The 22816-nt window shown below is 54.5% G+C and overlaps 6 protein-coding genes across 6 annotated transcripts; 4 read left to right on the top strand and 2 right to left on the bottom strand.

Annotated features, from left to right (window-relative positions):
• Positions 1 to 5835: 5835 nt before the first annotated feature.
• Positions 5836 to 7071, top strand: LRP88_13553 (uncharacterized protein; the record flags this gene model as incomplete). The annotated part of the gene is made up of 3 exons (XM_083249914.1): positions 5836 to 6020; positions 6168 to 6764; positions 6819 to 7071. The coding sequence occupies 3 exons, from the start codon at positions 5836 to 5838 to the stop codon at positions 7069 to 7071; spliced, it is 1035 nt and encodes a 344-aa protein (XP_083094248.1).
• Positions 7072 to 8910: 1839 nt separating this feature from the next.
• Positions 8911 to 10915, bottom strand: LRP88_13552 (uncharacterized protein; the record flags this gene model as incomplete). The annotated part of the gene is made up of 2 exons (XM_083249913.1): positions 8911 to 10607; positions 10657 to 10915. The coding sequence occupies 2 exons, from the start codon at positions 10913 to 10915 to the stop codon at positions 8911 to 8913; spliced, it is 1956 nt and encodes a 651-aa protein (XP_083094247.1).
• A 1063-nt stretch (positions 10916 to 11978) lies between these two features.
• Positions 11979 to 12983, top strand: LRP88_13551 (Smc5-Smc6 complex subunit NSE1; the record flags this gene model as incomplete). Its single annotated transcript, XM_083249912.1, has 1 exon — positions 11979 to 12983. The coding sequence occupies one exon, from the start codon at positions 11979 to 11981 to the stop codon at positions 12981 to 12983; it is 1005 nt and encodes a 334-aa protein (XP_083094246.1).
• A 571-nt stretch (positions 12984 to 13554) lies between these two features.
• On the top strand, positions 13555 to 14958 carry LRP88_13550 (uncharacterized protein; the record flags this gene model as incomplete). Its single annotated transcript, XM_083249911.1, has 2 exons — positions 13555 to 14644; positions 14696 to 14958. 2 exons carry the CDS (start codon positions 13555 to 13557, stop codon positions 14956 to 14958), a joined length of 1353 nt encoding a protein of 450 aa, XP_083094245.1.
• A 290-nt stretch (positions 14959 to 15248) lies between these two features.
• Positions 15249 to 16948, bottom strand: LRP88_13549 (SPRY domain-containing protein; the record flags this gene model as incomplete). Its single annotated transcript, XM_083249910.1, has 2 exons — positions 15249 to 16467; positions 16518 to 16948. The coding sequence occupies 2 exons, from the start codon at positions 16946 to 16948 to the stop codon at positions 15249 to 15251; spliced, it is 1650 nt and encodes a 549-aa protein (XP_083094244.1).
• Positions 16949 to 19383: 2435 nt separating this feature from the next.
• Positions 19384 to 21164, top strand: LRP88_13548 (GATA-type transcription factor; the record flags this gene model as incomplete). Its single annotated transcript, XM_083249909.1, has 3 exons — positions 19384 to 19688; positions 19739 to 20280; positions 20332 to 21164. The coding sequence occupies 3 exons, from the start codon at positions 19384 to 19386 to the stop codon at positions 21162 to 21164; spliced, it is 1680 nt and encodes a 559-aa protein (XP_083094243.1).
• Positions 21165 to 22816: the final 1652 nt, after the last annotated feature.

The raw sequence follows: 22816 nt of genomic DNA, 5'->3' as shown, positions 1-22816 counted from the left end.
AGCAATGCGATTTGTGCAACCCTCGCCCTTTGGCACAACGACCAGAGATATTTGTGTACATAGGAATAATCACGCCGAGTCCGGAGACTTGGGCAGAGGTTTATGCGTCCCCTTGCTTGGAGCGATGAAGTGCCAGCTACCACTGGGCTGTAAATCTACAGATGACAGAGCGAATGGAGTCTTGCGAGCACTGTATTCGCCGACTTTGAGTTTCTCACCCTCCCTAGTAATAGCAATTCCTCTCCAAGTCATTACTGGATCCTGACGGATATGGCAGCTGGGTCATTCCTACCGCGGTCAAGCATGGGATAACAAAGGGAGCATGTCCTGAGAAAACAAGAGGAATACGACTAAGGCAGTGGCATGTGTAACAAAGTCTGGTCCATGCCCAATTCTACCATGGCAGTCCAGACTAGCCAAAGGATAGAAGGGATTGGGATTATAGACCTCTGACGGTGACATAAATTCTGGTTTGCTTACGATACACACGTCGGTGATCTGCTTTAGATAAGATGCACGTAGTACAGACAAGGGCGGTGAAAGCCCAACACCCAATTCACAGGCAGGTGTGTACAGTACAAGCGCCGGGATCCGGTGGCAATGGTCCGTCCAGAATTGGGCTGTCAGCTTCTTGTTGGCCATGTCTCAGGTGCTGAAACCGGCCCGCTGGGACTGCTGGGAACCCAAGACCTTTTGAAGAGGGCGACGCACATGAAGCCACCGACGGTCATTGATGGGTGGATCAACGGCCGCCAGCCTGTCTCTCTCTGTCAGCGAGCGTCAGTAGCACAAGGTTCTGTCAGTCGGCGTTAGGTGCCCAAAGTGCGACTACAAGGATCTAAGATTCCAGCATCACGACCGACTGATGGCTCGATCTCATGAGAGCAGCAGCAGCCATTGGCAGGCAGGCAGGCAGGCAAGCTTTGGGCCCGAACTCGCGCCTCCCGCTCCCCCTCTTCTGGACGGCTGCCATTTCTGGCGTCTCTGACGACAAACTTACCGCCGGAGTGGTTCGTGGAGCCTCTCGAATCTTACCCTCGAGTTAGCCCGAAACCTTCATTTCCAGTCCGGTATTCCTATTCCTCCACTCCACTCCCCTCTGATCCATCCAATCCATCTTGATTTTGACCAAGGAGAATGGGGGTGGGCGCTCGGTCTCCCATGGTCGATCCTCCAGAGGCCCAATGCTAATAATATTTTCCCCGTCCAAGCTCCAATGAGAGGAGAGAAAAGAGACGGGCGGGCGGGACGATCCACCAGGTTGGCACAGTCGTTTGGCGGGAGACAGCGGGTATCTGCAGGACGGGCGAGACTTCCATTGAAATCAGCTCATGGCGCTCCGGGCCATGGTGGAGGCACGATGCAAGCAAGTCATGCCATGCAGCAGAGATGGGAAGGGAAGAGAAATGTCAAGGGAGAGACGCCTTGCTATAGTTGCCGTAGGCAGTCAATAACAAGGCTATTGAATGTGGCAACGATACAATGACAATCAATCAATCAATCGTCCCTTGGACAAGACCACAACGAAGCAATCAGCGTCATCGGAACAATCCCCGTGCCAGATTCAATTTCCAACAGGTAACTTGAACCGCATGCCCCCTCAATTGATGGGCCAACAACAGTCGTGTCGCCTGCCTGCCTCTGCCTCCAACTCGCTGCTGGGCCACATCTGCAAGCGACTGGAATGTTGCATCGTGCCACGGCGACTGACCATGTGCGAGGTGCGGTGTGCGAGGAGAGTTGAGGAAATTCCCTATTCGCATCCATACATCGCTGTCTCACGCTTTTGCAAACTGGGCTTGAACCTCCGTGCCAGAAGCCTCAAGGATTGCACAGTGCCTGCCTGTCATGGATGAGGTGTTTACCGCTTTTGCATCTTTAAGCGGGAAGATCAGACATGGGTGCCAGATTCGGTTCCTCGGACATTTTCCTCTGCGTAGGTATTGTATCGAATCGACGATTTGTAAATTTGGCCTTTTGTCTTTTGCCATGCGAATGCGATTGTTAATCTCGGCAGCAAGCACAGACAGACAGTCAGACCCGACAGAACTCGGGCGAAGTTTCGGTCAAACAACGTCAGCGAACAGACGTAGGCGCAGGCACAGTAGTCATAGTCGGCCAAGCTACTGCGCGCAGTGAGAAGTTAGAAGCCTCGGCCGGGATGATTGCATCGTTGATGTGTGTGCTGTAAGCATGCCTGCCCCTTGCTGCTGCTGCGCGTGTAGTTGTGGTTGCGGTGCCTCGGCACGCACGCAACCACCAGAAGCAAGGCGACGCAACGCATGGCGACCGCAACCACACTGCCCTGGCGCGTTGCAGGCGGCACTCGGCCCTTATTCGCTAGCGAAGGGACAGGTCAGCAGCTTGCAAAAGAACCCTTCCATGGCCATGTTTTCCATGATCGAGATGGGCAAGTTGATTTGCCCACCGACAATGAACGGTTCTTCCAGACGTTTAGCGCAAACGTCCATCGCCCTGCACCCAGTGGCCTGGGTTTAATGAAGATTTCTTCCGTCAGTGCCACTCAGGACACTCCTCGCGGGCCCCACGTGTGATTGGGGGAGCTTGGTTTGTTTGAGGAGTAGAATGGTGGACTGATGGAAAACGGAGTCTCCAATGAATGGATGGATCCAGGGGTGCATCTTGCACTGAGGCAAACGGGAGCGCGGGAAGGGAGGAGGAGGTGGTCCGCCCATGGTAACCCTGGGGTTGCCCATGCTGTCGGGATACAAACGAGGCGCAGTCAATCATTGACTTTTTGTCAAAACGCACGCCGCGCTGCAGTCGGAGATAGGAGTTGAGGTGGAAGCGACATTGGGTCATACCGACTTTTCAAAGCTGAGGCTGCGGTGCGGTACCAGAGAGTTGGGCATTTGATTTGATTGTCAACGCCATCGCGGATGATGCAACCGAGAGTAGACCAGCCGGAGCAGACCTGGAAAACGATGCCCGTCAATGATAGCAAAATGCAACGGCAAAAGAGGAGTCGGAACTGATGGAAGTGACGTCTCATAACGAAAGCCAAGGGTTTGAACTGGCGCCATGGCTACAGTAGTTAGCAGCCCGCGATACCCTTGGCCAAGACAAGACAAGGCCTCTCTCGTTTGTCCCCAATCTCGTCTCGGCCGGGAGCTGCCCCCGAAGAAGCGATACTCGTGCTCGAACATGCTGGGTGCGAGAGGTTCAGTGGCAGGGGAGGGGATGGACGGGCTCTGGTTGGGATCTTGCTTGGGCGGGGTCCCGGGAAGGGGGTGTGTGCCCGGTCCCATGGGTGGGAGCAATGATGTGACTGACGTTGATGTTGCTTGCTGCTGCTACCTTACCGCTCCAGTTACCAAGGAACGGCGTACTGTGCATTGTGCACTGTGAAATAGCACTGACCCTGACCTCTTCCTCGGGACAACCCCGAAAAAGGGTTCCCAGCTTTGGGTCTAGGTATTACGTGGAGGTGCATGCTGGCGTTTTGCATTTCTCGCGAAATGGATGGATAAGATGCATGGATGGCGACAGGCAAACGGTTTTTTTCTTCTGTGCAAGTCTCGTCCCAACACACACGAATGTTGTGAGACACGGCAGAGACGCCGCCTGAGTCAGAGTGCCCAGATCTTTCCCTTCTCTCGGGTCTGATATTGTCTGCTGCCGCGACCGTGGCTGGCCTTGGCCGGAAGTGCCGTCTTCAACATCTGGACCTTCCCCGCTAATCCTGGCCTTCTGGATCACGCCGCAGCCGCCACCATACTCGAGCTTGATGACGGGAGAGAGAGAACGGCGCGGAAACAACAGAAGGAGCAGGAGCAGTAGGTAGCCAGAGACAGTGCTACGTCGTAGTGCTCCTCGATAGGGACCCCTGGCACGCGGCCAAAGAGAATATTGAGACATGCACATATTGGCAGGTTTAGGGCTACCAAACTATTCAGTGCAAGAATAAGCGATAAGAATAGCTAGTCAAGTTGTTTGATAAAAATATGTTGAGAATTCAAGGTTCTTCCTAACCCAAGGTATTTTTTTTTTTTTTTACCATAATTTCTTTTGCCGTTTTGACAGATTCTCTTATTATTGGGGTAAAAAGTGGTCAAAGTTGTGTCCTTTTCTTAGGCCACGAGCTTTTCTAAAGTTGGGCTAATACTAAACCATACTGGGCTAGCAACATAGGCTCATGGATCATGCTAATGCTCCTCTCGGCGGGGGGAGCATCCGTTGGCCTTGCACAACTCATCATGCACAACTCATCAACTTGCAACTCGCATCTCCCAGCGCTCTGGGTCTCCCTTCATCAATGACACCCGATGGTTGGTTTGCCTTCTCCACACTTAACACGGGGCATTCCCCGTTTCCGTGGTCGGCCTTCGGTGTCGACCCGTCCACTCACACACCCATGTTTATCGTGTCGTGTCGCCTTGTGCGACCGACGAGACATGAATCGTCAACACGCAAGGCCTCCATGCTGGGAGGGACAAAAAAGGTTGAACTGACAGGCCGACTCAGGGCCTCGATGCTGCCACTGACGGCTGGCGGCCGACCGCAAGGATGTGGCCTCGGAGCAATTGCATCCACGTTTGCTGCCATTTGCTACCATCTGCTTGCCACCAGGCCTCTTCCAGGACGACCCAACTGTGTGTGCACAAGCAGGGCGTTGATCAGTGTACCGCCCGTCTGGAAAGGGAAATACCACGGAGGATATTGCTGTTCATCAACTCCGTCAGACGGACACTGTGTTGCTAATGGATCCATGGGTCCATGACAGGGGTCGCTCTTCTGGTTAGGTTCCCTGTGAGGAGAGAGGCGCCTCTGGCCATGCGCACACCCTCCAGGCCAAAAGAACCAAGCGAGGGACGCATCGCCAGGGCCGCCCGAACCACGCGCCAAACCACACCTTTCCCTTCCCGTCCCCAGAGTCCGAGCGACGGCTTCTTGGCGTCGTCCCTCTCCCTGGAAAGGGTCCCGCCGTCGTCCACTACAGTTCCCGGTTCCAGCGTCGACTCTTGCATCTGGTGGTGGTGGTGGTGGTGTTGCTGCTGTTGGCGCCCACTGGAGATCAGGTCTCGCTGCCGGATAGATTGATTCTCACAGGCCGCCGTCCACGACTCGCACGCCCCTCTCCCCTCTCACCGTCCTCCCCCACAAGCCTTTTCCCGCATGGGGTCATGGATTCCCATGGATCCCTCGCAACAAACTCGTACGGCTTGTCACCAGGCATTGGGTGCTTTGGGCCCTTGCCGCCATGGGCCGCCTGCTATTCGCTGTCCGTCACCTCCGTCTTCTGTAGCGCTGTAGCGCCGGGCCGCCTGTACCCACTGATACCACCACGCCGGCTCGCCTACTACAGCGCCGCTCCAGCTAGCGACGACTAGAGTAAGTATAGTTCGCCCGCCCTCGCCCATCCTCCCTCTGCGAACCTTCTCTCCCTCTCCTCTTCTCTCCTTCCCTCAAAACCTCCAATCAACCACTTCATCCTCGCAATTCGTCTGCGTCATGGGAGGTCTATAAACTCTGCCTCAGCCTGTGCCAATCCTCGATACACGATCCCCTTCCGCTTCGACGTTCCTTGATTTGGTCCGTCACCATCGTTCGATAGTCGCCTCTATTGAGCGCCACTCCCCGGTCCGACCGAACCTCGTCTACTTCGACCCGTTATTCGGACTACACGAAATATCGCAATCCCGCCCATCCACAATTTTCTTGACATATTTGCCTCCTGCATCCGGACTGTCATCTCAGCGGGCAATTAAAGCATAACAATTCTCCGGTCTTAGCTCCCGTTTATTCGGCCCTCGTTAAAATCCCATCGATATCAACCATCTGTAGTCGACCAGTTACACACAACCAGTCGACATCATGAGCTCTCCTTCGCAGGCCGGGCCCTCGGCGCCCAAGGAGGAGAAGAAGGAGAAGGGTCTCAGCAAGCTTCTCACCAGAACCAAGACGTTCCTCAAGCGAGAGGGTTCTTCCAACAAGCGTCTGTCCACCATGTCCACCACCAAGCCCGCTCCCGCCGGCCAATCTGAGCCTGTCAAGACGAGGTACGCCTTTTTCCGCCACAAATTGCACGGTTTTCCTGGATCTGCGTGTCCCGAAAATGCTCCTTGGAGTATGCCTGGGCGTATGCGACTTAACCAGGACACCGTCAGCCATTCTGTGATATCAATCGGTCGCTAACTCTTTGACAGTGAACCCGCCGCCCCTGAGAAGAAGGCTCCCGACGCCAAGGCTCGATACGAAGGCCTCGAGGGCGTCTCCAAGCTGACCAGGAGCCAGCTTATTGAGGAGCGCGCCAAGAAGCTGGGCGAGCGTTATGGACTTGATATCAAGATTTCGGAACTTCAGACTGGATCTCCCGACGACACCGTTCTCCGTATGGATAAGCCCATCCGCATGCGCGTCCGCCGAACCTGCCACAAGTGCAATGCCACCTTCTCCTCGGCCAAGGAGTGCCCCAACTGCCAGCACGCCCGTTGCACCAAGTGTACCCGTTACCCTCCCAAGCGAACCGAAGCCGAGATTATCGCCAGCCGCGAGCGACGTGCCGCCATCATCAAGGCCAACAAGGAGAACGCCCCTATTATTCCCGACTACTCTTACGCCTTTGACGAGAAGAAGATTGTCCTCACCCGACCCAGCAAGACTGGCGGACAGGATCTGGTCCATAAGAAGCCCCGTCAACGGGTGCGCAGAACTTGCCACGAGTGTTCGACGTTGTTTATTTCCGGTAACAAGACTTGCGAGAAGTGCGGCCACGTCCGCTGCACGGACTGCCCTCGAGACCCGTATGTCAAGACCTGGAATCCTTGGCGTGATGTAATCGCTAACAAACTGTGCAGGCCCAAGAAGGACAAGTATCCATATGGTTATCCTGGAGACGAATTCGGTCCTAGTAGCGTACCCCATTACGAATGCAAGGACTGTAAGACGGTATACCCAACTGGAGCAGAAAACGGAACCAAGTGCAAGAAGTGTGGCTTAGAGAAGACGGACGAATCGCCTCGTGTTCTACCTCGCAAGGTCGAACCCGAACCAGACCCGGAGTTATTGAAGAAGCTACAAGAGAGGCTTGAAAACCTGAAGGTGGCATAACGAGCAGCATGAACCGACCCCCTGGATCAGGGGTCAGGTCAGGGGATGAAGAGAGGAGGTATTTCTTTGGTCTTTCCTACCTACGACGACATTCGACCGGCGAGAGCGAGAAACGATTGCCAGAAGATTTGTCACCCATCCCGATGAGTTGAAAGATTGTCCGCCCTCATCAGCAGTCCTTTCTACTTCTATTCGGCCATACGTTGCATGGTTCATCCACCCATGTCGCATGCATGCATCCATTGACAGGCCCCGACACGACGGTTTGCATACTACTACGAATGCCTGTTGGTTCCCACGAGATAGAGAAGGCGGAGTTTATTTACCTGACGCGTACGACATCACGATCTGGATCATTCAAGCGCCACCTCCATGATTTTGCATTCACCAGTCATTTACACACGCATTTACGAACAACAGTTATTTCAAGGGTAGCGGAGCGAGTTTGGAGAGGACACTGATTTTTTCTGAAAAAGAGGAGTTGAGGAGAGAAGACAGAAGGGACGGCATCGGAGAAGAGCCGTCGGTTGAGCTTGTGTCTCGAAAAGCTACGCATAGAACTTCTGGGGAACTGGGGGGCCTGGCAGAGGAGCGGATGAATACCAAGCAGGTGGGCCATATGGTTAATGTGTTTGGCGACAGCGAGAAAGCGGTGTTTTCCTTGATTCTCTCGTGGTCACAGATTCTTTTGGGGAATGTTTTCTCTCCTCTCATCAATCAATGAGACAATGTCATTCTTCACGACATGATTATCTGTGAACGACAGACAACTGATTATCTTTCACTTCTGATGCAACAATAACAAGGCCAGCAATAGCAACAATTGCTTATCATACCTCGGCCCTGAAACCCTGGTCCATGACCTCACCCTCGTCTCACAGTTGGCCGCAATACCTCCCCAGGCCCGTGTAACAGCGATCTCTGCATACTGCCTCACACCACGCAACACACCATGCCCACACCATTTTCATTTGTTCCCAGGAAGAACCCCGCCAGGGCATCTCCCTTCCTACCGGAGCGCCTCAGCTTGCCTGCCCCCAAGGCGGGGGAAGTGTCGTGACCAGACTGGCGGTACCGGGGTGGGAGGGAACGGTGGCTCGTGTGTTTCTGAAGTATCACCGCATGAGTGGATTTCTTGCATTTAGGCCGCAATCAATCTCATCAATAATTATGTGTCGTTCTTGTCTGCATACACGTATTGCTTTTGTGGATGGCTGGGGGAGGGTGAGAGGACTCCAGAATGTCAGATTCTCACATGCAACTTTGCTTTTTGAAAGAACCACTGCGCCCCCGAGTTGCGCCGACCTGTTCTTTTGTGAGCTATCTAACCGTCAGAGGTGGGTATTTTCACTCACGTTACGAGGTCGCTTGGGAGGATTCGGAGATTGTGTGCACTTGCGTGTGTGTGTGTGTATGATGGTCTCGTGGTTTGGGTTTGTAGCGGTGTGGGTTTCGGGCTGCAGCTGGATGGTGGTATCGTGAGGAGAAAAGCTGGTGGTTTCGGAAACAGCGGGGAGGGGGTTTGAAGAGGAGGGAACAAAAGAGGGGGGGAAGACGGGTGGTTGAGAATGGTGTGCCAAGGTATGCTGTATGCGGGCTCTCTTTACTTGGGTGTCACAGCTGAGATATCATACACTAGTAGACGGTTGCTGGTTGATTCAATGATACCTTGCTACTCTTGCTTGGTGTACTATCTACTAGGTACCAAAATATCAGCTACAATAGAATACATTAATAACATGACTCCTAACCTGCCAGCTTCCATGGCTCCCTTGTCACTCATCTCCCCCCTGCAAACATGACCCTTCTGGAATACATGCCCAGAGTTCCATGGAACAATCATTCGATAGCCTTCTCGTTAAGCTCTTCCCTGATAAACGGCTCCATGTTGAGCCTAGCCGTATGTGTCACCGACGCTCCCAGGGTACCGATGCGGTTCACTTTGCGGCCGAGATACCTCCCGGCGCCATCCATGCGGTTGTTCAGGTGCGCGTACAGGTCGTCCACCCGGGCCTTGGACACGGCGTCGCGGAACTCGGCCGGATTGAGGATGGGCATGAGGCGCTGCGTCGGGTAGAACCGACCCCGGATGGACTGCTCCTTGAACACGACGTTCTCCTTGACGAGCGCGTAGCGCCAGCGCTGCGCTCCCACGGAGTGGCGCCACTGGCTCTCGAGCCGCAGCGCGATGGGGAGGTGCTCGTCGCGCACAATGTTGGGCTTGTCCTCCGACACGAGCTGGTAGATGTGCCCGCGGAAGAAGACGTTGCCGGGAAAGTCCTTTGTCGTGAAGATGAATCGCAGGCCGAGCACGCCCGTCTCGGCGGGCACGTTAAGCTCCGCAGGGAGTGATCTCAGCCGCATCGCGTCGCCGATCTCGACCCGCTCTGCTCCAAAGAAGCAGCCGTAGTAGGTTACAGGCTTACTGTTGGGGTCCTCTGACAGCGGAGACCAGAGGGAGTAGGAGTAGTCGATCTTGACGGCGGCCATCTTGGAGGCATCGAGGGCAATCATCTCACGTCTGTTGCCATCCGCCGCCCCTTTTAGTAATGGTTCCCATGGAACACCGTCAAACTCCTTGTCCTTGAGCTCGGGCAGGGTGACTGGCGGGACCGTAAACGCATAGAATGGCCGCATGTCGCCGTCGGTCTTGGACACGTTGTTCTGCTGGACGAGGCCATGTCCAATTGGCATCACCTCGTGGCGTCCGTTCGCAGACGCGGCTATGACGCCGAGACGCCATGTGTTTCCGTTCTGATACCAGACCAACTCTCCCGCGCGGAAGAGCACAGCTGACTTGAGTGCCCATTGGATAGGCTGTGGCTGCCCTTGAGGAGAGGCTTGGGCCTGGGCCTGAGGTTGTGGTTGAGGTTGAGGTTGAGGTTGAAGCTGAGGCTGCGGCTGAGGTTGAGGCTGCAATTGCTGTTGCTGCTGCTGAGGTTGCTGTTGCTGAGGTTGCTGAGGTTGCTGAGGTTGCTGAGGTTGCTGAGGTTGCTGAGGTTGCTGAGGTTGCTGAGGTTGCTGAGGTTGCTGCGGCTGGATCTGGATCTGGGGTTGAGATTGGATGGGCTGTTGTTGCGGTTGTAGTTGGACCTGGGGTTGGGTTTGAGCCGGCGGCTGATGGACTGCTGTAGGGGGAGGTGCTGGCGAGTTCTGGGCCGTTGTTGTTGGCGTTGGCTGAACAGATGACTGTCGTGAGCCAGCATTGTTTGGCTTTTGGGGAGGTCGTCCAGGCATAGGGGGTAGAGGCACCGGTGTCACCTTGGGCGGTATCTTTTCAACCTTGGGGGGTTCATGTGTAATGATGAGCTCGTCTGTAGCCGCTCCGCCCTTGACCAAGTTTGATGCGTTGCAGTGTGCGCAGCAGCAGTCTCGGTAGTCCATCGAAGTTGAGAGGAGCCATATCAAGTGGACAGCAAACTCCTGTGGGCTCTTGAATAGCTTCGCCTTGATCGGGTAACCCGATACCCAGAGATGCTTGGATTTCTCGTATAGCCAATATCCCCGTGGAAAATGAACCAGCCATGGGTTTCCTTCTATGATCGCTGTTAGATATGGTTGATGATGCTCAGGGATGAGGCTCACCATCGGGGTTGGGACACAGCTCCTGTTTCAGCAGAATGCCCAACTTGACTCTCCACTCGACAAATCTTGGGTCATCTTCCGCCAGCCGGATCATCTGAGGCTTAGTTCTTGGGGTCTTTTCTGTTGTTGTCGCGTCCTTTGTCTTCTTAGCGGTGATCGCAGGTGGAGCTGTCACCGGCCAATAGCCAGGACCAGTATCTGCGCCATCAGTCCTGGCCACCCGGATGACGTCGAACTCCTTCAAGTCTGTCGTAGCCATTTTGGTATTTTGGTGTTGTCAAGGGTTCGGAAGGGGTTGGGTTGGCCGTATACTGGGCTCGAGCAACTCGGCGCCGAGATGCGCGTAAGACCCAGTTCTCAGGGGTGAGGCCGCCTCGATGGTCGTCTGGTTTGCTCGGTGTACGGCGCTGGTTGGAAAATGGGCTAGAAATTCCCTCTTTCTTCAAGGACACGCAGGTTGTGTTCTTTTCGTCACGTGTTTGGCAGATGTCGCACCTCTGATCAACATCTATATCACCACGTCTCCGACGCGTGGCTAAGTTGCACAAGACCACTTGGTCGAACCGGCGCAACGACCCGAGTCACTCAATGCCGCTTATCCCCCGATGAGATCTCCTATGCCGGCCAGCCGAATACACTTTGAGGAGCTGTCGCCTATGAAAAAGCTATCCGCATGTGTTGAGTGATGAAAGGGTTCTTGAGTTGAAGCTCGAAGCTCTTGGTCGCCAATCATGCTTCAGCTGAGTCAGCATGCAGCCTCATAGCTACCCTACAGTGAGACGCGAATTCAAGATGTCTTATCCATGAACCTGTTTAATTGTATTTTAACTATCCCTATTTAATACATGTTTTCGTTCTGATGTTGTCTTTGATGTATTTTCTGTGATTAATGCGCCGAATACACTGACAGGGTTGTAATAGTTGTAGAGAGAGGGTATAGATTCCTGGCTGCCTGAAAGACTGGCCTATGTAGCACTACCTCACTTGCACCGAGTCACAACAAGGTTTTCAGGACCTACAAGGCAACCATCCGATCAACAAGGGTTTCATTTAATCATTACAGTAGGACAACGCATAGGAATACCAAACATCAGTAAGGTAAAAGTGTTGTCCTAAGAGTAGTTGACTGCTCCGAAGTCACCAGCCACCACAGCCACATGAGGCGGTGCATGCACTCAATTAACTCTTCGCAGCAACGCGTGAAACGCGTCTCCCAGCTAAACCCAAGCCTATCGCAACTTCCTTTGTTCTGCGCAATTCTCAACACACACTCTCAGCGCCCAGATACCGCAGCGCGCACCGAAAAATAGCAGGCGCGGAGAATGAGCGATCACAACTTCAACGACGGGAACCGGGCATTCCTACAGGCAATACTAGCCCGAGGTTCCATTACCTTTGAGGATTCCCGCCCTATCCTCGCTGCGATATTCAACGCCGACCGCGGCGAAGACGAAGGAGATGAAATGCGACCGGGCCAGATCACAGAAGACCATTTCCAAGAGTACATGGACAAGGCAGCTGAAGCGGCATCACTCTTCGACTATGAGATCCGCACCACCATCCACCAGACGACGAAGCGGCGCATCTATGCTCTGGTCAACACCACTTCTGACCCGCAGACCCAGCTCGCCACGACATATAGCCCCGACGAACTCTCATTTATCAAGCGAGTTTTTGACGCCATGTTCGACAAGTTCAACACTCCGCGGATGGAAGTGCTCGCCATCACCGAAATGCAGGCGATCAAGTGCGCACGACCGAGGCAACAAGAGGCCGAAGTCGACGTGGATGCGCAAACACAAACACCAGCCGACAAGGGCCTGAAGCACAGCGAAGTTGAGGCTGTACTAGCAAGTCTGGTTGAGGGAGGCTGGTTTGAGAAGAGCGCCGAGGGGTTTTACACCTTTTCACCCCGAGCGCTGCTCGAACTGCGGCCCTGGCTTGTTGAGACCTACAACGATCCAGACCTCGATCCGCGAGAATGGCAGCGTATCAAGTTTTGCGAAGCATGCAAGGACATTGTCACAATCGGCCTAAGATGCTTAGAGCCGGAGTGCAATTTTCGATTACACGATGTCTGTCAAGAAGCGTTCTGGCGAACAAGGCGGGAACAAAGATGCCCCAAATGCTCCAGAGAGTGGACAGGCCAGAAGTACACTGGCGAACGAGCCGTAACATCAACCGACGCGTTCGAGAGAGGCCGGCGAAGAGGCGGCGGTTGGCGAAGAAGCACACTAGCCGACGATATCATCCGCGAAGAAGGAGGCGTAGCAGACGAAGCCCAGGATGAGGATGAGGAGGAAGAGAATATTTATGACGCGGACTAAGACGGCCGATACACTTTTCCTTAGCTATTCGAGATACCCAGGGTCAATTGGAATCTGAAATGTTTGGGGGCATGCCTGTACCTGGCCCTCTAGCCGAAGTTGCAATTTGCAACCTCTCAAGTCTCCACCCACACATGGGATGGGACCTTATGCTTATCCATCCGTGGAAGGTCTCCAATTTTGCAAAACTTCCAGAAGGACGTCGGCAGTTGGTTGTCGATCATGAAGCAGCGTTAGTCGCGTGGGGGTTGATGGAGGGGATGGAAGTCGGAGAGGGGAGCGAGCTCGGTGGCAGCCACGATTTCGATCCATGACATCACATGTGATGTGGCTGTGCAAGCTCTTCAGCTGTCGATTCGTTACGACGAATGCGAGTGAAACAAAGGCGAATCATCTCAAGCGCGCGCGTATGCGAACCTCTTCGCCCCTCGAGAGTCCTTTTTAGTCCAGAATCGGCGGCCTCTTTATCCTCTGCTTGTTAAATAGCACCAAGCGTCGTCTGAGACACGAGCACATCCTTGGATCTTCCAACTTCGACGACCCCGCGAAACGCCAAGACACCAAAACCACAATGTTGGAATACTTCTCATACAAGAAGATTAAGAAGCATAGGGCCGAGAAAGCGGCCGCAGAAGAGGCTGCACATGCCACGGAGGCGGGGCCTGCAGTCGACCAAACACCTGCGCAGACCCATGCGCCTGTGCCTGAGATCAAGACAGAGGCAAACGATGCATCTGCTCAGCGTCAAGAGAGGCACAGCACCGAACACCGTCCCAGCTCCGATACCCCCCCTCTTAGCCCGGTTCTTGACCAAGATGACGAGTCCTGGCTCCGAAGCATCCTCGAAGATGACAGCCCGCCTCCACCCTTGCCTCCGCGCATCAAGACCCCCCAGATCGAGCTGTCGTCAGCCTCCGAGAGCGAGTTAGAGGCGGTTAAGGAACTGGATTCTAAGAGCAAGAAGGAACAGGAGAAAGATAAGAAGAAGCACGAAAAAGAGAAGAAGAAGGAAAAGAAGGAGAAGGAGAAGAAGGAAAAAGAGAAGGAAAAGGACAAAGAGGAAAAGCATCCCAACCGTCTAACAGCTCTATTCACGAGACACAAGAAGCAGGGCGATGAGCTCAAGCCAGAGGATGTTGTTGTTTCTACCCAGGAAGCTGAGCAGGAGACAAAGGACCTCGGAAATGTCCTCGATCGTCTGAACCTTCAAGCCAAGAACAACAAGATCGTTTCCCTCTCCAACGAGTCGTCTGACCTACTGTCGCGCTTTACACAGGTCTTCAAGGACCTCGCCAACGGCGTGCCGACGGCATACAACGATCTCGCAAGTCTCATTGAGGACCGCGACGGTGCCATCAACCGAGGCTTCGAGAAGATGCCCTCGTCCCTCCAGAAGCTCGTCACTCAGCTTCCAGACAAGCTGACGTCGTCTCTGGCGCCAGAGATTCTCGCAGCTGCGGCCGAGAGTCAGGGTCTCAAGGCCCAGACGGAAAAGGGCGTCAAGGAGGCTGCTATGGACCTGCTCAAGCCCCAGAACTTGACTCAGCTCGTGACGAAGCCTGGTGCTATTGTCAGTATGCTCAAGGCAGTCGTCAACGCCCTCAAGGTGCGGTGGCCCGCCTTTATCGGCACAAACGTCATCTGGAGCGTTGCGCTATTCTGTAAGTACCCCTGAATCCTCGCATACATCTCAGTCGCTAACATTTGTACAGTGCTCATGTTTGTACTATGGTACTGCCATAAGCGCGGCCGCGAGGTCCGGCTTGAGCGCGAAAAGCCCGAAACTGAGGCTCCCATTGATGGAAGTGAGCGCATCGAGGAGCTTCCCGATGACCCTCAGCTCCCTGCACCCGAGACCGCGACCGCGACCTCGAGCACCAACCCAGCGTCCACCAGAGAGCCTGTATCGCCATTATCGGAGGCGTCACCGGTTGTTGTTGAACCAGCTGCCCCACGTGATTCGGCTCCTCGTTGATACATGTTCGAGGCGAGTTCTTATGCGTTTGGAGTGCTTCTGCGTGGTAATGAGCAATATGTTACGACACAAGTTATGACGACGATCGATGATATGATAAGGCCGATACTGGGCCATGAAGCAGAGGATACCAGGTTTGATTAGTGATGAGTATCTTGATAATTACAAATTTGATTCTGCGTTGCCACAGTGGGTATCTTTACTTAATAGGATGTGAAAGTCGATCATGATGTACCCCGGTATCTCCTTGCGGGCTTCCGTGGATAGCAATGTTAATCTGCCGAGCCGTCTCAGTCATCCTGGACCAGCTCCTTGATCTCTTCTCGTCCTGGCGCCATGGCAACAGCTTCGCTCTTGGCGCTCACGCCTTGGCGATCTGTTGCGCCCCCACCATCCTGCATCCAGAAGTCAACCTCGTCGATAATATCGTAGACAATATCCTCGGCGATCTGGTCGCGATAACGCTCCGACACAGCGTGGAGCTTGGATAACTTGGCGTTGGAACGTGAGACCATATCCACGTCGCCGTTTGTGGTGTCGTCGGTTGGGGGGTACCAAAAGTCTGGCCCAAAGTTGACCTCGACGGCGCCGCCACGAAAGACGCTCACGGCAGGGTAGTATCCTAGCATACCGTCGTCGAGGCCTTCCCGGGCACCCACTTGAGGCATAGGGCGAGACGCAGGAGGGAGGAAGCCGAGGAGGTTTTCAAAGGGGGTGCCCATGAGAACGCCGTTCTTGTATACTCGGATACGTGAGTTGGGAAGAGTACGGAGGCCTGGAGTCGGATGAGTAGGCCCGGGTGCTTCTGAGGTATTGTTGACACTTGTAGAAGCCGGGTTCATGAGATCCTCTAGCTCCTTTGTCGAGTGATATTCGATCTTTTCGAAATAGGTATGAGCCTTGAAGCGGATGGGTACGCGATCGCGCACAATGTTGTGCGCTTCAGCCGAGGGCGGAGGCTCCTCGTCAGCCTGGTCGACTAGCGGGTTGTACTGCCCAGTCATGATCTTGCGATGAAGATGTTCTGACGGCAGTTGAATCTCCAGCCCAATGACATCACCTTCTCGGATGCCTTCTCCTTCGGGGAAGAATTCTTTGGGTCGTGACATATGGACCTTTTCTCCCGCGACATCTCGGATGCCATAGCTGTAGGCATCGAATCCCACGGGCGCATCTAGAGATGCCTCCCGTCTTGCCCAGCCCATTCGAACATGGCGTCCGCCTTCTGGCTTGGACTCGCCATCCTTGGGCGGTCTTATTCCTTGTGTGATTTTGCACTCCCAATACCACCGACCCTCTCTTACAGCCACATTCGCCCGTGCCATGCGAAACCCTTTATCAGTTGTGACTTGTCGCGCCGACTTGTCGAAGAAGACGTGCCCCGCAGAGTCTTCGAAGCTCATGCGGGGCCCGAAAGGCTCAGGCTCGGTACCTCGATAGTAGATCATGGATGGGAAGAGGGGGTCGGCGATACAATGCGTGTAGCGGAAGTTCTTCTTGTTGGAAACACTTTTTGTGTCAGCTTGGGGCGCATTGGGCTGATCGTGATCTATACTTACTGATCAGATGTCTCAAAGAACTCAACCGCTTCACCGCTGGGAGTTGTGATTTCGTGGTGCACCGTCAAGACAGGCCCTCGTGGGGGGTCAAAGTCGGACGGTTTGGGAGGCGCAAGCTTGTAGCGTAGCGGACTAGATTCGCTCTGTTTTGGTTCCTTTGCCCTTGGATCCGGGGTCGCGCGGGCACTGTCACCGCCCTTGGCCTCGCGTTTCTTGAGCGTGTCCTTCTTTGTGCGGGCCGACTTGGAGCGGGCAGCTTGCGCAGCATCTTCGGGGGCTAGAGATTCGGAGGGCCTGACTTCGGGGTTCAATGGCGAGGGAACGACGGGGCTGTGACGGCCTTCTTCGAGGGCGCGTTTCTGAGGGATCGAGGATAGGGGAAGGGTTGGAGTAGGCTCCCGGTTGGGGCTGCTGCCGCGCTCGGATGTCATGATGGAGGATCCAAGAGGCTGTCCTCTGCGGCGAAGGTATCGATATGGTCTCCGAAGGCGCCAATCGGGTGTGGGTGACGTTCACGGCGAGGTTGACGCTCAAAACGGTGACGATTGCAATTCGCGAAAACCCGCCCACTTTGGGCTGAAGCTACTGGCAGCCTCGCGTCAGAAGCACCGACTCAACAATTGTTTGGCGTTCGAGAACTGTGGCGCAGGAGCGAGGTACGAGGTACGTACCTCAGATGAGAAAAAGAGGGCCCGATCTCGGCCTAGCGTGGACTGGATCTTGGTCCATCAGGGCACCAGGGCGATGATCCCCTGCGCAAAAGCCGGGCAGCGGTGTCAAGTGGCCCTGAGGAATTTCTCCGTACGAGCTGGGCCAATCAGGAAGCGGGCAATGTAATCCGAGGCATTTCAGGGGCGACCGAGCCCATTTGACAGAGCCGCGGTGAAGAGGGGGGCCCGCTAACTTTTGGATCTAAGGGCCTGTGAGGCCCCTGTGACGGCACCTTGCGAAAGGGTCCTCGGCGCGCCGAAGGTTGCTGCGAGAGCGCCGCGATGCCCCCCCGTGGGCGGTTGAGTGAAGATCCGGAGGGCTCGAGACGCCGCTGGACAGGGGAAAAGTTGGGGGATGCGTCTGGCGTACGACCAACAAGCAAGCAAGTCACCGCCAAGGGGGTTTGACAGCTCGCGGGCTCCAGGCTGTCGGAAACGGCACGTCGTCGAAGCTAAGAGGCACTAGAATATGGTGCTATGAATGGCCATGGATGGCTCTAGAAGAGGACTGGTCGTTTTAACCCCAACCCACCGACCGAGAAGGCCGTGGCGGTCATGGTCATCCCACGCTCGAGGGGCCCGTCTCCGCGTAGTCGCATCATGCTGGGCCTCACCACCAGAAAAGGCAATACAGAGGATTCTGGCGACGTCTTTTGCACGTCACTCCCAGGCTGCGACTCGTTTTCTCGTTTCTGACAAGGGAAAGGGAAGAGAGCACAAGGCCTGCTCCGTGTGCGGACTCCTGGTTCCATTAGGTCATGCACATGCACCTGCCGACGTCCACTCTCATATCCACCATAACTAATCTACCTTGCGCAGTACGGCGCGCCTATTGTCACTGACTGGAGCTAGACAATCCAGCCCCAGCCCCATCCTACCTTGCAATCAATCGCCTTATCCTGCTCATCCTCATTCAACCTGGCCTTCCCTTGCCCTCAACACTTCCAATCCATGCTGCCTGTTGTTTCGGCTGCTTAGGTTGGTTGCGTACGTTGCCGACTTGCGCCTCGTCCACTTCCACCGCTGCGAATTCGAATTCTCCCCTCCTTCACCTCTCCCACATCGTCCTCTGACCTCATTCCCCCTGGGGGTCATCCACCGCTGTTCTTTGTCCGCCGCCTGTGTGCGTTGATCGATCTGGGACTGCACATCTACCCCCTGGTCTTCGTCACCGTCCCAGCCTGGTGGTGCTGCGAGCTCATTGACGACGGCCTCCCCTGCCCTTGGCTGCCACTGACCTGCCAAGCACGCCTTCGAACCTCTCGACGTCCTTCGGTTTGCGCCGCCCTGTTGTCTTACCAACTTCTGACTACTCCCAACTGATCCCCGCGCCCGCTTCCTTGGTCGGCGATCCTTCTTTCATCGTCTTTGTTTCTTCTCTCCTCTATTCTCCCCCTCCTTCTCTTCCCTCTCGACATCATCTCCCAGTAGCCCACCCCCGGCTTTGGACCCCCGACTGGACTGTCGCCCTGGCCTGACGTCGGCCCCGACCCTCCAGTTGCTGTCGCGTCGCTATCTGGCATCTCTGTCGCCTGACCAATACGTCGGCTCCCGTTCGTTCCAGTCCTGACTGACTGACCGATCCGTCCATTGGGGCTACTAGCTGGGTCATCTGCCTCCGAGTCGACGTACCCCGTACCCTGGCGCCTTTGTCGACTGGTCTGCCCACCAGCGAATTCGCAACCCGGCGATACATATCTTTTGGCCTTGCGCCAGGCCCCTTGCTAGGTACCTGCCTGAACTCCTGGCTTACACCTGGCACCGAGGCTAGGTAGTCATACCTTATTTAGCTCTCTCCTGTTCTGTCTGTAGTTGCGGCACCCGGCCCCGGCACCTCTCCGGATTCGCCTCCTTCGTCGGCCGGCTTGCAACCACTTGACAAAGCCGCTGCAGCCGTCCACGACTCGCTCCAAAGAACTTCTCTTTCATCATCAAACCCGCCCTTTCTGCCCCCCAACCCTGTACAACCATCCATCGTAACCTTTCGCGCCGACTCGATATCGACGCCGATGCATGATACGGTTCTCTTGTATAACTGACCAATCCATCTCTACTCCAACACACCCTTCCATTTGGTACCCCGGTATATCCACTCGCCGTACCCCAGAGGCACCGTCATCTTGGTCGCTTCGAAAACATCGGCTCTACCTACGGGCATGAGCGAAGAGATTCAGCCAGCGGCGCTGTATAGCCATCAGCGCGAGGCGGGCGCGGTGCGAACTGCCTTGCCATCAAGGCCCATGTCCTCGAAACCGAACGAGGGTGTGGCTGCATCTTCTCAAGAACGAACACGTCTTCCCACGGGTCAAGAGGAACACGGCCAGCGACAAAGGCTGAGCGGAAGCCCACCTGGTTCAAAGACAAGCGCATCTTCAGGCCCCATGTCCAAGCGAAGTCCTGGTTCGGAGCGTGGCACGAAAGCGAGCCCTCCTCCAGGTGGCAGTCATGGCCAAGTGTGCAGGTGAGTTATTCAAATATCTTGTCGTCTTGTCGATTCTCATCATGGGTTAGCAACTGCGGAACCACTCGAACGCCATTGTGGAGGAGATCACCTCAGGGCGCCACGATTTGTAATGCCTGTGGACTCTATTTGAAAGCCAGGAATGCTGCTCGCCCGACAAGCCTCAAGAGACCGCCGAATGTCGTCCCCGCGGACCCTCCACGAACCGCTCCACCGAAACCCGCCGCGGCCGCGGCATCGTCGAAGTCTGCGTCAAATGCGACTTATGTATCTGCCGATCAGACTCCTGGAGGAACTTGCCCCGGCGGTGGCCGTTGTAACGGAACGGGCGGTGCTGAGGGTTGTAATGGTTGTCCGGCTTATAACAACCGAGTCTCCAAGAGTGCCAACCTTGGCGGAGTGCAAAAGCGACAAGGCTGCCAAAGCCGAGGAGAAAGTGCAAAGGCGGAGCCCGTTCCTGTGGACGTTAATGCTGCCCAGGCTCAGCAGAATGCCAATGCTACTGTTGTGATTGCGTGCCAGAACTGTGGCACTACTATCACTCCTCTCTGGAGACGAGATGAGAGCGGCCATACTATCTGCAATGCGTGTGGTAAGTACTCTTGTGGTGAAAAATTTCCTGCTTGGTTGCTAATGTCCGTAGGACTTTACTATAAACTCCATGGAGTTCACCGACCTATGACAATGAAAAAATCAACAATCAAACGACGAAAACGAATTATTCCCGCCTCTCAAGATGAAGACATGGAAGACGCGATGGAGTCTGTCGAGACACAAAGCCCACATGACTCGGGACCGGAGAGAGGGTCGATGAACGAGGATGGATCCGTCAACCTTGGCCTACGTCGTCGACCAGACCACCCACTCACGATCGAGCCTCAGCCAGTTGTGCGACCTACCAGGACAATGTCACCACTTCCGTCGACATCCGACCTCGCTGCGTATCATCAATCGAGCAACCCTCGTAACTTTCCTGGCTCTTTGAACGACGATAATCGATTGGCTCCCATGACGTCTATGGGAACGACCAGCGAAAGGCAGACATCTCTTTCCCCTGCCTCATTTCTCTCACCGGCACGAAAACGATCCTTTTCCACGACCGAAAGCGAGGCATTCAACTCGGGGGAAACTGCACAGGAGAGCTCGAAGCGGGTCTCGTCGATTAATATCAAATCGATACTCAACCCTTCGACCTCGGCCGACAGCCCTCCCAACATGGGAGCAGGAAGTGATGACGGAGACTATTCTCTTCCCCCGATACGATCACCCGGAAGCACAATCGCTTCGGCCCCCAGCCCCGGAGCCTTTTCGAATCGCGATCATACCCCGGGTACCCCGTCGATGTCGCGCGATTACAGCATGGATGGTGAGAGGGTCAAGTCAGAGCGTCGAGCAGCGCTACAACGCGAGGCGGATAGAATGAGAGAAATGCTTGCCGCTAAAGAGCGGGAGTTGCAGGAACTCGGACATGATTAATGAATGGGATCCATGACGGAACACAACAATGACTTATGAAGTTCTTCGTGGTCAGTACGGAGTCACTGGAACGCGAGGCTTTCGCGAACGGGGCGGGTTACGGAGCCCAGAGGGTTGGCGCTTTTGGAATTCACTACATGAACAACACATCAGGACGGTTTCCGGCTCAGGACATGCGGCGCATCGTGTTCAAGGAGTCTGATGGTTTACAGACATGGCTGGTCTGCATTTCTTTTTCTCCTTTGGGAGCGGAAAATGGCTACACAAAACTATGGGACGGAACAGCTACACCATTTGATGCTCGAAAACTGCCAATCCCGACGACTTGGCGAATGCATTTATAGACAGGTTAGGCTGGAGGGATCGCGAGATAGTTTCTAGGAGTCCAAAAGAGAATGCAGTGTCGCATTGAGCGACTGAGAGTCGAAGACTCGGCAAAGTATTAGCTTTGTGTATACCATCTGCTCCATTGTTTGATTTATTAATCATGATGATGACGCGGTTATAATGCCTGGCCTTTGTTATGGGTTGGTAGGCCCTTGAGGCCAAATTTCTCCTCCCAAGATGGTGGAAGAGGTGTTGATATTGCCATTTATCACATCTTGGACAAGCACACAGGGTGACGGTGACGGCCCGATCTGGGGGCGGTAGCCATCAAAGTAACTGACAGCAAGAGAGAGGTTGTGCTTCAATATTCACAACTATCTAGATAGTCCCCTCCAATGCCAAACCCGTCACGATCACATCTTGATTGACGAACACGCGGGTGTCGGTCGGGAGGTAGGGCTGACCCTTGTGACTGCAACGCTACCACGAGTCAACGAATTTCGAACGTCAAAAGGACCCTGAATATCATAAATGAAATACTCAAAGATTTGTGATATTATTTCTTATTTCGATCTCTTATTTAGCTCATAATTAGGCTGCAAAGTGAATACTCTTTACTGGCTCAACGGAGCGCAGCCGTTCAGTTTTTTTTGGCACGACCGCGTGGCTACCTCTTCGTGCCGTACGAACCGAGGCATATTCCGCCACATTGCAAAAGAGGAAACTGTTGGATTTTTTTTTAGGCTATTATGGCACGACACGGCAGCGCGAGACCAAGCACGCAACACAATGCTGCCTTGACAAATATAGGGGCCTTTGGGATCATGCCACGGCCCGTCGGTTGGCGTGCCCGCTGAACCCGTACCACGTGAGAATCTGGGGAACGTTGATCTGGACGGATTGGGCATGAATGCTGTTTGCTCTACTTGGGTTGCCATTCCTTCTGCAACGCTGTAGGGATATCTGGCTGTGAGAGTGGGATGGTTGGAGGGGTTGGCATTCGAGAAGCCATCACCCGGGAAAGGCTCCAAAGTATTACCTTTTTTGTGATGTATCTTGAATTATTTTATTATATTTTATGTGCATTTATGTATCACATTTATGAAGAGTTAGGTAACTCTCTTCATGTTCTGGTGTTTTGCCTCGTTTAGTTCTCGACCCCCGTGGCTATTGAGAGGCATTTCTCGCTCGAGGTACAAGTGAACGACCGTTATTTGTCATGATAATCAAATTCCGAGAATGGAAGGCCTATGGAAGCTCAGTCATGGCGTGGCTTCGTTGCTGCCCCTCACGAGTTGGAGGATATGACCTGATTTACAATATAG

The sequence above is a fragment of the Fusarium phalaenopsidis genome (assembly GCF_050370095.1).
Source record: "Fusarium phalaenopsidis strain FUZ10S chromosome Unknown contig_32332, whole genome shotgun sequence".
In the NCBI taxonomy this organism is placed as follows: domain Eukaryota; kingdom Fungi; phylum Ascomycota; class Sordariomycetes; order Hypocreales; family Nectriaceae; genus Fusarium; species Fusarium phalaenopsidis.
Note: the sequence above shows the minus strand (reverse complement) of the source record. Positions and strands in the feature narration are given on the sequence as shown.